Here is a 13,606-nt window from a genome sequence, read left to right as displayed (position 1 = left end):
AAGTTCGGACTTCGACGGTTTTTGGTGGTCGTCGAGGAGGTTTCGGCTCGCGGCCTATAGTGAAATCAAGATATTTGACCGCTTGGCGCCAAAACCGATGGCGGGTGGCCCAATTGTCGAGTGTGCCTGGAGTGGGGTCAATTTGGCGAGGTTATGCGTGTGGGCGTTTCAACGCTCTCTCTCTCTTGACTGTTGCGGAGAAACGATGGATGGAGGACGGTGGTTAATATCAAAACTGAACGGCTCGATTCATTATCGGTTGATTAGCTGGAAGTCACTTGCTCGGACTGGTGCTTGCTGCTTGTGTTGTTTCATCTAAAGTACACCCGCTGACCCGCAGCAGCACGTCGTCAACATAAAAACCCAGGATGGAGGGGGTGGAATTTTCTTTTGTCCGTGAGGGCGGGCCCTAGGTGGGGGGCGTCACCATTGCCTTCGTGTCCCACCAAGGCCTCACAGTTTAAAAAAAACGGTGGTTGGGCTCGGCGTCCCCGTTGCAGCTATTGCTCCCTCTCCGCTCGCCCACGTAGCACTCCGCGTACTCGTCGCGGGTTGTGACAGACAAGATCTCGCCCATCTTGCGTTTGAATCGCTCGCAGTACGCCGCGGGAGGAATAGCCGACAGGCCGTCGGCGTCCTTCGCGAGCAGCTTGGTCTTGGCAAAGCGCTCCAACTTCTTGTCCATGTTCCATGTCTGAAGAATGTCGATGAGACCGAAGTAGTAGATCGAAGGACCCACGACGGTGTTTGCCCGGCGCGTACCCGTTGCAACGCGCGGGAGACCAGTTCGAGGTTTCGATTCCCTGATTGGAGGTGCATTAGATCCTTCACGACCTCCCCGGCTCAGCATGGTCGAGTTGTTGATGGTCCGACGTCTCGGTCCGACCGCGTCCTTGGGCGGAAGAATAGGCTCCTCCTCCAGATCCGGGTTTACCATATACTCCACGTTGTGGATACCCAGCAGGAGCGAGTAGTCCATAATGCCCAGCCGTGAGAGGAAGTTCGCATCCTTCACCACTTGGTCATACAGCTCCTCGGCTACCTTAGTATCCAGACGAACCTTCGCCGTCAAATCGTTGTCCTTCAGAATGACATTGGGCTCGTGGCGCCCAACTCGTGCACGGCAATTCTCGGCATCCGTCGAGCCGAAAACATACTTGGCATTACAGTGACGACACGTAACACGCTTGCCCTTGGAAGGGTGCTTGGCACTCCGGTTCACCCATGAACCCTTAATATCGTACCGACGGTGAATAACCTTTTCGGTACTAAACAGGTTAGCCATGACAACGAAATTGAACGTGTTGCCATACAGCCGAATGGCGTGACAGCCGTAGAACCGTGTCAGCAAACTGTCGGGGTTCGTAAGCAAGAAGGACGCATACTCCGCTGCTACCGACCGTAGGAAAACTGACTCTTCGTCGCTCATACTCTTCACAATCAACTGTTGATCGTGCGAGAAGAACATGAAAGCGCCACTAGCTCCTTCACTCAAGCGTTCTTTTGTCGTCCGGCTCAGACTCTCGATGTACTGGTTCGTATCAATACCAAAGTGCTCTCGGATAGTCTGGAACGTGTGAGGACAGTAATCAATAAATAACGTGCCCTTCCCAAGCGCAGCTTTAGGGCGAGTACGAATCATATACTCGTCCACGCCCAACGATCCACGGTTGTCCTCCGTGCCCTGTGGTTGCAGATACAATTCTTGCTGGTTGGCTCCAGGTGGTAAGTGTTGAGTGTCACGCACAGCCTGAATAATGCCCGTCGTGGTGTAGTACAGCACCTCGCAACGCAACGCAAGGTTCACTTGCGGGCTGAGATCCACATCAACATCGACATCCGCCTTCTTTCCTTTTCCCTTCTTCAGGGTGTCGTGAAAATCGTTCATCTGGAACCACACTACAAAGTCGAAGTAACCCTTGCACGTAATCATGAAGTTCATCATCTGTTCCACCCAACTGGATCGCTCGTCTCCTTGAACCAAAAATGGCACGTAGATGCAAAATGAAAGACCCCAGTAAATGATAATGGCGATCACATAACTGAGATCAAAACAGAGGCACACATTACATCAGAGGCAGTACAGATACTCAAGTAACACGGCCAAACTTACATCGTGACCGAGTGCAGCACACGAAGACGCATGCGCAATGTCTCCGAAAGACCGGAGTTGAGACGTCTATACGCCCAGTAGATAACCCTACAGAAAAATATAAGTTAGTAGGAGATCTCATCCGCAATAACAGTCGACAGACATCGAAAACTCACGTGATGGCGTAAACCCAGTACAAAATGAGCCAAATGTAGAAGAGCAGCCAGGACCTGATCGTATACAAACACACCACATCACGCTACTACCCCTTCCAATAAATTAAACAGGAGAAGCGATGAACGTACTGAAAGTTGAGATTCCAAAGATTGCCTGTCTCACTCGAACCGGAAGTTCCACCTGCATCATGACGCAACTTGCTCTTGCTTGCTGTCCAACAGTATCCGAATTCGGATTCGCCAGCAAAGTCCGGGATAGACACCAAAAGAATACATGTAATAAGACCTATCATGACATCAACAGTTAGCTCAGGTTCGCATCGTTCCAGGTTGCACAGCCCGTCGTAAGCATACCTGTTGCCCACACGAATCCGTGGTAGCGGCGAACGTTGCTTTTGTAGTCTGTGAACGGACTCTGCAATGACGAGAGCATGTCGATGGCCATGACGAAAAACCAGCTCTCGGAAGTCCACAAGAAGAACTGCGTGAGCGCTGCTGTGGCTGTGCACGAAGCTCCTGTGAGCGTTTTCGAACACCCGCCATTTCCACACTTGTACAGCTCCGTAATGAGCAGCACCGCCACCAGACAAATATCGCAGATACTGCGGAAGAAGATAATTGGGTTCGGGTGCTTCCGCCAGGTCGGGCGCGTAAGGAACGTGTACACCACAGCGCAGCAGCAGAAGAGCGTGATGAGGCTTCCCGCCACAAGTCCCACGGACGCATCGGCGTTATTGTCTGCGAAGGCGATCGTGAGCGCGGCGCCGCAGATGAAGATGAAGAACATGCAGGCCTGGATCTTGTAGTTGTTGGCCCAGTGGATGGAGTTCTCGACCTTGATCTTGGCGTGGAACCAGCCGATGCCTTCATTGGGGCCGCCCTGGATCTTGTCCGTGATGTAGCTGCCGTTGTCGAAGCTGTCCTCGGAGCTCTCATCTACAGAACGCATTTGTTTAGAGCTGGGGGGCGACTTCTTCAGCTCAATCGGAGTTCTCATGGACGAGTAGCCATTACTGCTAACATCACACACACAAAAGCAGACACAAGCGTTACCACCACGTCCTCCTTCCTCTTCTCTTCCGTCGTAGCTCTCCACTCACCCTGCTTCGAGCATTCCGTTCGGGAAGCCCGCGGCGTTCGGTGCGCTGTCTGTGCGCACGTAGTAGGGCACGTCGCTGCCTGGCAACTGGTGCTCGGACTCGGACATGCCGTAGTCCATCTCGTTCGGGTCGTACTGCGGCTGCTTGCGCGGCTGCGGCGCCTGCGGGCGCTGCGACTTGCCCTTGCGGCCGGAGGGCGCGGAGCTCGAGGGCCCGTTGTGCATGGGCTGCCGCTCGGCCACCTGCAGGCCGCCGCTGTCTCGGTTGTCTCTGCTGGCCATGGGGAGCGGGCTGGGGCTTCTGACTGCGTGTGCGTAGGCCTCGCTGGGGCCTCGGCGGCGTGTGTAGCGTGCGCACGGGCGGACGGGCGGTCGCTGGCTTCCTTCTGGGCCTTTCCCGTCGTCGTCTAGACTCGCCTCGGCCTCGGCGCTGGGCTTCCTGCCGCTCGTCTCTTTCGTCAAGTGTGCTGTGCTTACCAAAAAGCCAGCGCCGGTTACGGTCGCTATTGGGCACAGTGTACCGTTACGGTACGTTGTGCCGCGATCTGGGCGCTATACAGTTCAGGGCGATTTTTCTGCATACGGGTCCCGCATTTGACGTGGATTTGTAGGGAAATTGACGGGATCAGGATAAATGGGCATACGAGTTCCGGCGCCTGACGGGCGCCATAAACGATGCAGGGCCGCTCTGGCGGCAGCACCGGCAGAGAGCGATTTCGCTGGCGTCGCCGCCGGTCGTCGCAATTCGCCACGAATGGGTTGCAAAGCGCAAAGCGGCGCGCAGCGAGCGGCGAGCGGTGAGCGGCGAGTACTATTAGACAGCGACAGCAAGCTCATTGAGTCAATCCCATCCTCGACTGCCCCTGAAGCGACTTAGCGTAGAGGTCCCACTGTGAATTGTCGTGGGTTCAGTGTAATTTAGCCGGCGAATTACTCGGGCTGGATTGCATGCTCTGCCTCTTGGATGGTTGCGGTACGTTACGATTTGTGGACCACACGACATGAATTAGATCCAGAATTACTTGTTTACTTCGAAAATCGCAATTGCTACGGCAAATGTCGCAATTCGGCCAAGGATTGGACGGATCCAGTCGTTTTTGAGAGGATCGCCTTTGGATTCCATTCCTTCTCTTCTTCCTCAAGACCCGTCAAGATGGTACGTTGCTGCTGCTGTTGTTGCCCCTCAATTGTCATCATCGAACAGATGGATCTCACGCCGCCGTGTGTTTCGCGCCAAGCAGAAGCTCTACACGTACCCCGGGAACTACCGCGTCTTCAAGGTGCTCATTGCCGCCGAGTACAACGGCATCGACATCGAGCTGCCCAAGTTCGACATGGCCAAGGACATCAAGTCCAAGTCATTCAAGGCCAAGACCCCCGTGGGCAAGGTCCCCATCCTTGAGACCAAGGAGGGCACGATCTTCGAGAGCGGCGCCATCGCCCGCTACGTCGCCCGCCTGCGCCCGGACACGGGTCTGTACGGCAAGTCGTTCTTCGAGTCGGGCCAAGTGGACTCCTGGATCGACTTCTCCGCCTACGAGCTGGAGGTGCCTCTTGAGGTGTGGGTGCACCCGATCCTCGGCGTCGGCAAGTTCAATGCCGCTGCTGTGACCAAGGCCAAGGCCGACGTCAAGAAGGCTCTGCAGACCCTCGAGAACCACCTGCACCTGCGCACCTACCTCGTGGGCGAGCAGATCACCCTTGCCGATATTGTCGTCGCCTCGGCCCTCGTGTACCCGTTCAAGTTCGTGCTGGACAAGGAGTTCCGCAAGCCGTACTCGGCCGTGAACCGCTGGTTCGCGACGCTGGTGAACCAGCCCGAGTTCCAGGCCGTCGTGGGCGACGTGCCCCTCATCGACGTGGCTCTGACCGCCGAGGGTGACAACTCAGGCAAGAAGGCCGCCAAGAAGGACGCCCCGAAGAAGGAGAAGGCCGCCCCGAAGGAGGAGGCCCCCAAGCCCAAGAAGGTGGAGCACCCGCTGGCCGTGCTGAACCGCGAGAAGCCGTCGTCGATGAACCTGGACGCGTGGAAGGTGCAGTACTCGAACGCGAAGGACCTGGCTGACGCCATGAAGTGGTTCTGGGAGCACCTGGACACGGAGGGCTACTCGCTGTGGTTCTGCGACTACAACTACAACAGCGAGAACACCAAGATGTTCATGACGTGCAACGCCGTGGGCGGCTTCCTGCAGCGCTCGGAGGCCATGCGCAAGTACGCGTTCGGTGTGATGGACGTGTGCGGCGCCGAGGGCTCGGAGATCATCATCACGGGCTGCTGGCTGTTCCGTGGCGACTCGGAGAAGCACATGATCGAGGCCAACCCGGACGCCGAGTACTACACGTGGAAGAAGGCGGAGCTGAACGACGAGACGAAGGCTCGCGTGGCCGCCTACTGGTGCAACGAGGACGATCTGGAGGGCAAGCCCATCGCCGACTCGAAGGTGTTCAAGTAAGTCACTTGTCGTCGTGCGTCAAGTGAGCTCGTCTTCATAAGCCTTGCAGGAAGTGCTGCTGTGGCAGGGTCAAAGTGATAGACCAAGTGGAAAGCGCTAAAATTATTATATACTGTACAGCCATTGCTGTTGACAGAATGCGAGTTTTCGGAATTGTTGGTAGCTCCCTGCATAGTGCTTCTAACCTACCAGCTCGAAGAAAGTCGAGAATATGGTCGTTCAAGTCTCATTTCATATTATAGCTGCATACGGCTGAGGGTTAGACTACAGACTGCCTAGTTCTAACCGCGTGCCATTCATGTCCTGCCATAACATATCGTGTTTGCCAATGGTTATGACCGAGGAAACGTTTGCAACGTGAAATATGAAGTATTTTGGAGTAAGTATTCCTTTTTCTTTACTTCGAAGCGTCTTATCTTATTGACAAGAATGATTAGCGCCTAGTTCCTTCTTCTCACTAATCTTTACTGGCTTGTCCAGTCAAAACGCTTCAGGAGTCCGAATGACTATGCTACACAAATACTTCGTATCTTTGAGAAGATTTCATTGTTTGAAAGTAGTTTACCTTGCATACTTCGTGAATTTACTTGGGTGTCATCTTGCAACTACTTTCATGTTGTCGAGTGGATGCTTGTAATTAGAGGGCCTAAACGAATTGGAGTCGCGAAGGAGTTGCTTGCTGACAGAGGCTTGATCTAGCACATTTGATCTCTTTTGATTTGCGCTTTGTAGCCCATTACCGTTCCTCACAACTTTGGCTCAAGCCCAAGTGGCTCTCAACTTACCGTTTAGAGGCGTGCTGGTGTTACCAAAATATGTTTCTTTCGCGTTGAAACTCAGCTAGCAATTTTCAAATACTCCATTCGCTCAGTACGTACTCTACTCGAGAACTGAAGCGAATTGTAGTCTTCGTTGCCGTTCAGATATCCTATGAGCTCTTTAAAAAGATGGTTGGTCCTGATCTAGCCGATTAAACATGCAGTATTGCGTTCTATCTGAGCTCTGCTTCTCGTTTACCATGAATACAGCGTTCAACTTTTCGTTCACATGGAGACCGCTTTTTCAACGCAGTAAATCGATCAAATTTATACTTACTACGACGTAGTACTTCCATTAAACATTTGTTGTCTGATAACCGATTTCAACTTGTTGCAGCTTAATTTTCCTCCCCTTCCTTTATATTAATGCTAACTCACAATTTTCTTGATAACTCAGGACAGGCTTGAAGTCGGTTTTGCGTACTCAGCCTCTTGTAACTTCGCCTAGCCAGCGTTAGAATCGTTGTGGGTCAAAACCTTCTTCATGACACCCCAGAGAAACAGGAATGAGCTGCCTTTGCGTGCTCGAGCTTCTATTTATTAGTATAACGACCCTATGTTGAGGGGATTTGAAACTGTGACTACAACGTTCTCCATTTATTTGCCAAATACTACATACCTGGTACTTTAAATGAGCTATTCATTTATATTGTAGCAGTTCTCCCACACGAACACCGTCGAGCCTTTAGTGTTGCAGCATGGCGCCTTGACGTTTCAGTGGGTAGTTTAGCCGAGTAAATAAAGGAGGAAAGGGAGTGAGCGAATTCAAAAGCGACTTTGTCATAGCCGACCACACTCAGTTACTTGCAACGTACTACGCACTACGCCACAAGGCCAGGAGCCCTCCTGGTACGTTGAGAATGTCGGACATTCAATGTCCTCTCTCAGCGATTGAGATACAAACACGCATTTTGATGTATCGACTAGAGCTCATAGTGTTAGTAGAAGATCCAGCTTGCTCTCCTGCGGGTCTATGAGTCAGGGCAAGCGTGAAATGAATCCGAAAAGGCAACTTCAGGAGTTGAAGTTATGTCAGGCGTTTCACATATGCTCTTAAAATGTAGATATGCTGTCCAACTGTAAATTTTGCAAATTGTAATGGGACACAAATATACCTCTACTCAAAACGAAACACAAAATGTTTTAGTCGGACTATTTGGGCGCGTGTCGAAAGCCAACCGATTGACGGGCGAGCATCGGGGGAGCTCCACATTCTCTTTCTTCTCCAAGATCGGCAAGATGGTTTTCGTAAGTGTGGATTACCGCGAAGTCCCTGCAGCAACTACTCCCCGAGTGCCCTAAGCTTACCGTATGCAACGCCTGTGTCATTAATGCCGAGCAGAAGCTCTACACGTACCCCGCCAACTACCGCGTCTTCAAGGTGCTCGTCGCCGCCGAGTACAACGGCATCGACATCGAGCTGCCTGAGTTCGACATGGCCAAGGACCTCAAGTCGGAGGAGTTCCAGGCCAAGACCCCCGTGGGCAAGGTCCCCATCCTCGAGACCGAGGAGGGCACGATCTTCGAGAGCGGCGCCATCGCCAAGTACGTGGCTCGCCTCCGTGCCGACACCGGCCTGTACGGCAAGACGTTCTTCGAGTCGGGCCAGGTGGACTCCTGGATCGACTTCTCCGCCTACGAGCTGGAGATCCCCCTCCAGGCGTGGCTGTACCCCATCCTGGGCTGGGCTAAGTTCAACGCCGAGGCCCTGGCCAAGGCCAAGACCGACGTCAAGAAGGCTCTGCAGACCCTCGAGAACCACCTGCACCTGCGCACCTACCTCGTGGGCGAGCAGATCACCCTGGCCGACATCTTCATCGCCACGGCCCTCGTGTACCCGTTCAAGTTCGTGCTGGACAAGGAGTTCCGCAAGCCGTACTCGGCCGTGAACCGCTGGTTCGCGACGCTGGTGAACCAGCCCGAGTTCCAGGCCGTCGTGGGCGACGTGCCCCTCATCGACGTGGCTCTGACCGCCGAGGGTGACAACTCGGGCAAGAAGGCCGCCAAGAAGGACGCCCCGAAGAAGGAGAAGGCCGCCCCGAAGGAGGAGGCCCCCAAGCCCAAGAAGGTGGAGCACCCGCTGGCCGTGCTGAACCGCGAGAAGCCGTCGTCGATGAACCTGGACGCGTGGAAGGTGCAGTACTCGAACGCGAAGGACCTGGCTGACGCCATGAAGTGGTTCTGGGAGCACCTGGACACGGAGGGCTACTCGCTGTGGTTCTGCGACTACAACTACAACAGCGAGAACACCAAGATGTTCATGACGTGCAACGCCGTGGGCGGCTTCCTGCAGCGCTCGGAGGCCATGCGCAAGTACGCGTTCGGTGTGATGGACGTGTGCGGCGCCGAGGGCTCGGAGATCATCATCACGGGCTGCTGGCTGTTCCGTGGCGACTCGGAGAAGCACATGATCGAGGCCAACCCGGACGCCGAGTACTACACGTGGAAGAAGGCGGAGCTGAACGACGAGACGAAGGCTCGCGTGGCCGCCTACTGGTGCAACGAGGACGATCTGGAGGGCAAGCCCATCGCCGACTCGAAGGTGTTCAAGTAAGTCACTTGTCGTCGTGCGTCAAGTGTCTGAGGTCGTCGTCACAAACTCGGGCACCAGGTTGCCAGAGGTTGTCGTTCGTTAAACTTGGAAATAGAAGAATTTGAGATCCTAAAAATGCGTCTTGGTGTTATGTTCATGTTTTCGTGTGCATGTATTATCCTATTTATTTTTATTTATTATTTTTGTCGATGAACGCAGGGCTTTCACTACAAGTGCCATCACTACAGTGCATATGCTCGGTACAATCGGGCTTGCCATCACTCGACCCCTGGTAAATTCGCTATGTAGTGCCCTGACTAGAAAAAAAACCCTCCGAGGTTTTTCACATGATGGTGTGGCGCACACGATGGATACATTTCGACCAATCACGCGCCGCGTGGCCTGGGCGCGGTTTCCGCGGCTCACTTGTGAAGTTGCTTCCCAGCCCTCAGAGGGAGGAGAGAAGCGCGTGTCGGCAGCCGCCTTACGTGTCCCGTAGCGCCGCGCAGAGGCGAGGGAACCCCGCGCCGCCGCACCCAAGACACGGAGCCGCGGCCCGCTCCATTTACAGGCCCGCGCGACGGACTTAACAGCGCCGCATCGCGCCCGAAACGCGCGCCAAAGTCGTCCGATCGAAGCTATTTCCGCGCCGGGGGTGGCTGGATCCGGGGCAAAATAGCAGCAGGAGACGGCAGCAGAGCGTAGACCGACATGGGCGACTTCCCGCCGCCCGAGCGCACGAGCGTCAAGGCGTCCGAGCTCGTGCACCGCGCCGTGGACAAGAGCTACGAGGACTTCCGCACCCTCATGCACCAGCTGCCCACGATGCGCGAGGAGGAGCGCCGCGAGCCGCTGCTGGCGCACCTGCAGAGCTCCCGCAAGCGCTTCGCGCAGCTCCTGGCGGTGCTCAAGTGGTCGGTGCAGTCGCCGTTGCTGCAGCAGTGCGACACGCTGCTGCAGCAGACGGAGAGCTACCGCAACAACGTGAACGAGACCAACGACCGACTGTTCTTCATGCACGCGGATCTCAACCGCGCCAAGGAGCGGCGGTACGACTTGAGCACGGCCGTGGACGTGCTGTACGGAGGCACCTACCTGCGGCTGCCCACCATCATCAAGAACGCCATGTTCCCGCGCGAACTGCCCGAGGTGGATACGGAGCAGGCGGCGGCGGAGGTGGCGGATATTATCCGCTTCCGACTCATTGAGGCGGAGATCCCGGAGCAGTTCTCCAACATTAAGCTGGAGGGAGGCTTCGTCACGTGCCAGGCGGAGGGCGAATTCGAGATTGTGCTGACCATTCAGGGCAAGGAGAAGGACGCCAAGTGGAGGGTGATCAGTGTGAACACGGCGCTTACGGACTCGCAGGCGTTTGAGGACCACTCACAGGCGGCGTCGACGAGTGCGCTGCGCATCATTCGGACAAATGCGCCCAACGCGGCGCACTACAACCACTTGAAAAACCTTGTGCAGCGTGCCATGAACAAGTCGGAGAAGCCGTTCGTAGACGCGTTCCAGGTGATGCGAGAATTCTGCTCGTCGCTGGCTTTGCAAATTCTGGCCTCGCAGGGAAAACTGCTGATGGAGGGCCGCTGGAAGAATCGCATCATGATTAAGCACCACCGCGACCAGAATGTGCTGGACATTTGTTATTGGCCCAAGGCTTGCACGCGAAAGGAGGCGCAGGCACTGACAGAACAGCAGCGACTACTTCAACAGTTAAGCGACCCGGTTGCAACCGCTCGAAAGGGATCTGCGCTGTCGTTTCCCGAGTCAAGCCTATGTGTTCGCCTGGCTTTCGATCCGAACAAGAAGAAACTTCTCTCTGTCTCGCTTAGTCCTTCGCTTCCGCCGAATCTTTCTGGATATGCGGCACTGTTGAGCGCTTTGGAGGTGCCGTCGAACATGTTCTTGCTGAGTGCCGAAAACTTGCTGATCGCGGCAATGCGCGCTCACGTGTCGGCGGCTCTTTTCTCCATAGGTAGGCTGCTTGTCGTAGATTCCCCGGATGACAAGGCTTCGACGCAACTGGTTTCTGGAGAAGATGTCTCTATGGTGTGCTCAGACACAAGTCTGCGGATTGCACGGGCAGATATTGGCGGGTTGCAGCAGTTTTTGGAAGTGACGTTTGATATCCGCGAGGGTCGGTTTATTGTGAGTTCGGTCGCTGCGGCGAAACATTCCGCGCTTTACGTCACGGTAAAGCAACTTGAACGGATACTGAATACGCAGTGTAAAATCGAGCTTGGGGGCAATGTTGACAAGTCATTCCCGAATGATTTTGCGCTGGTTTCTAGTGACGGCAAGGGTGACAAGTCCAATGAACTGATTCACGCTAGTGTTCGGAAGGTTCTCTGCGAGATTGTGGCCGACGAGGTTGCTCAAATTGGGTCTTCCTTCAAGGGGATTGAAGTACTGCGCAGTGTTAACTTAAATTGGGAGCGATATCTTGCATTCCGACAGCAGCATGGCGGACAGACTGAGGATCTGACGATCTCAGAAACAGCGCTTTATTTCCAGCTGACGTCGTCTAAAGAGTCTACGTGCTACCTGGTTATCGAGATTGATAAGTACGGTGAAGTCGACGGTATGAATGGAAATGTCCATGAAGCCGCGGAAATCGAAGAATACGTGCGATTGCCGTGCTTTTCGTTGCTGCAAACGAGCGCAGGGATGCCTGGGCAACCATCAGGGGTGCAATTTATCCAGCGGTTTGGCGCATTTAAAAAGGAGGATTTACATCCGTCTGTCACTCGTCACAACGAGATTATTGTAAATGGTCTTCGTGGGGGCAGCCGGAAACGGCCTTACGGTTCGAATGGCAATGCGTTGGTGGGAAACAGCGTACGGTCAACGAAAAAAGCTATGCTTGATGGTGGGCGAGTACAAGAAATCACCGGGTATTGGCTAGATGACGCTGAGCACCAAGCGGTCTCTCGCAATTTTGTTCCGCACATTGCATCGGTGCTGCTGCACGCGATCAACATGTGCAGCGAGAGAATTCAATTGCAGCACTTTGTGAACTTTGCCAGACGGCGCAAGTCGAGGATTCGGTATTCAGGCGAAGCTGGCACGTCAAACGGAGATGGCACGGGTGGTCAAGTGGTAACGTTGTCATTCCCGGAAAAAGTCAACACGGACCCATTGAAGATCATTGCGATCCAAGGTCACCTGAAGCATGGCGGAGGGTTCGAGCTCTGTCTCCAACTAGCTTCTTCGCCATTCAAGTTCATTCTTCCGAAGAAACCGAAAGAGCACCTGCTATCGGAGAGGTCGCATTATGTCAACTCCCGAGGGCAACTGATCTTCAAGTACCCAACGACATTGGTCACGAGCGAACTTTTTAGCGAAAACCCGCTGGAGATGTTCATGGTCGAGCTGATTTGCGTCGTGAGACCACTGTGTGAACTGGCAGTGAAGCTGGAGAAGATGCTCACTCCTGTTGGGCGCTACACCAACGAGATTAAGAACGACGGACATTTCTACGTGGAAAGCGCCGACCCGTTCTCGATTGTGTTGGCTTGCCGAGCACCCAACCCGAGACATTGCATTGCTGCTGGGTCATCACCGGATGGCATGACGACGTACCGTGTGACCGTGCAATTTAAGCAGAAAATGGGTTTCGTGGTTAACTACAGCCACAAAGCCGAACATCCTTTGATGCACTTCATTCAATCGGCACTGAATGGACACAGTGACCCGGCGCAATTTGTTGAAGCATTGGAGCGCACGTGCATTCCGATGGGCATCTTGGCCAGCGTCGTCGAGTCTCAATTACTTTGCGCGAAATACTACCGCCAAGACCCACTGCCTAATGCAAAGGATGGAGCAGCAAATGGAGGCCCCAAGGCTTTTGGTCGTGGCAAGATGGGTGGAAAGGGAATGAAACTGGGCTACAAGTTTAAGCTTCCAGGCGAGGAAAAGGGCTACTACGCTGAAAAGTCGTACGGAGGTGACGACAAGTCCTTTGTTCCTGCCGAACTGGTGATGATTCCACGGTCGCAGACGCAGGTTCGCTTGTCTTACGGCGACCGCTGCGCCGTAGATATTTATTTTCTGGAGGTATGTATCGCTGTTGATCAAGGTCGGTTTTGTTGCTGCATACGCTAACTTGTGTATTCATTGTTCTTCAGAATCATTCGGTGAAGATGCAGAGTTCGTCAGGAGGTGTACGCGTCCCCAGCTGCCCGTCTGAGAAGGGTATTGTCATGGACTGCCAGAACTTTGCTGACAAGTTGCGCAGCACCCTGTCGGAGATGGCATCGGCCTAGGTGGGCACACAGGCGTTGTGGCAAACTACGGCAGCGCTTTCTTTTAGATCGCTATACTCCAGGCGTAGCGTGATGCGTTAAGAGGAAAGTTGCGAAGGGGCCGACAGTCAAGTCTGGCTGGTGGGATCGATGATAGGCAATAGGACATGCGGCACAAAGCAAAA

General features: G+C 54.3%; 4 protein-coding genes across 5 annotated transcripts; 3 read left to right on the top strand and 1 right to left on the bottom strand.

Moving 5' to 3' along the window:
* Nucleotides 1–460: 460 nt before the first annotated feature.
* IUM83_07204 (putative phosphatidylinositol4phosphate5kinase (PiPIPKD2)) lies at nucleotides 461–3,649 on the bottom strand (the record flags this gene model as incomplete). 2 transcript variants are annotated; one of them, XM_067931476.1, is made up of 6 exons in its annotated part: nucleotides 461–2,042; nucleotides 2,114–2,200; nucleotides 2,269–2,322; nucleotides 2,398–2,554; nucleotides 2,623–3,281; nucleotides 3,369–3,649. In XM_067931476.1, 6 exons carry the CDS (start codon nucleotides 3,647–3,649, stop codon nucleotides 461–463), a joined length of 2,820 nt encoding a protein of 939 aa, XP_067780479.1. The 2 variants fall into 2 exon arrangements, with proteins under 2 accessions (XP_067780479.1, XP_067780478.1); XM_067931477.1 differs by having other exon boundaries at nucleotides 2,114–2,179.
* Nucleotides 3,650–4,520: 871 nt separating this feature from the next.
* IUM83_07203 (putative elongation factor 1-gamma) lies at nucleotides 4,521–5,820 on the top strand (the record flags this gene model as incomplete). Its single annotated transcript, XM_067931475.1, has 2 exons — nucleotides 4,521–4,523; nucleotides 4,609–5,820. The coding sequence occupies 2 exons, from the start codon at nucleotides 4,521–4,523 to the stop codon at nucleotides 5,818–5,820; spliced, it is 1,215 nt and encodes a 404-aa protein (XP_067780483.1).
* A 2,057-nt stretch (nucleotides 5,821–7,877) lies between these two features.
* On the top strand, nucleotides 7,878–9,192 carry IUM83_07202 (putative elongation factor 1-gamma; the record flags this gene model as incomplete). Its single annotated transcript, XM_067931474.1, has 2 exons — nucleotides 7,878–7,886; nucleotides 7,981–9,192. The coding sequence occupies 2 exons, from the start codon at nucleotides 7,878–7,880 to the stop codon at nucleotides 9,190–9,192; spliced, it is 1,221 nt and encodes a 406-aa protein (XP_067780484.1).
* A 690-nt stretch (nucleotides 9,193–9,882) lies between these two features.
* Nucleotides 9,883–13,442, top strand: IUM83_07201 (mediator of rna polymerase ii transcription subunit 14-like; the record flags this gene model as incomplete). Its single annotated transcript, XM_067931473.1, has 2 exons — nucleotides 9,883–13,233; nucleotides 13,305–13,442. 2 exons carry the CDS (start codon nucleotides 9,883–9,885, stop codon nucleotides 13,440–13,442), a joined length of 3,489 nt encoding a protein of 1,162 aa, XP_067780482.1.
* Nucleotides 13,443–13,606: the final 164 nt, after the last annotated feature.

Source organism: Phytophthora cinnamomi, assembly GCF_018691715.1.
Source record: "Phytophthora cinnamomi strain GKB4 chromosome Unknown Contig127, whole genome shotgun sequence".
In the NCBI taxonomy this organism is placed as follows: Eukaryota; Oomycota; class Peronosporomycetes; order Peronosporales; family Peronosporaceae; genus Phytophthora; species Phytophthora cinnamomi.
The sequence above is the reverse complement of the archived record's forward strand: the minus strand, read 5'-3'. Positions and strand labels throughout refer to the sequence as shown.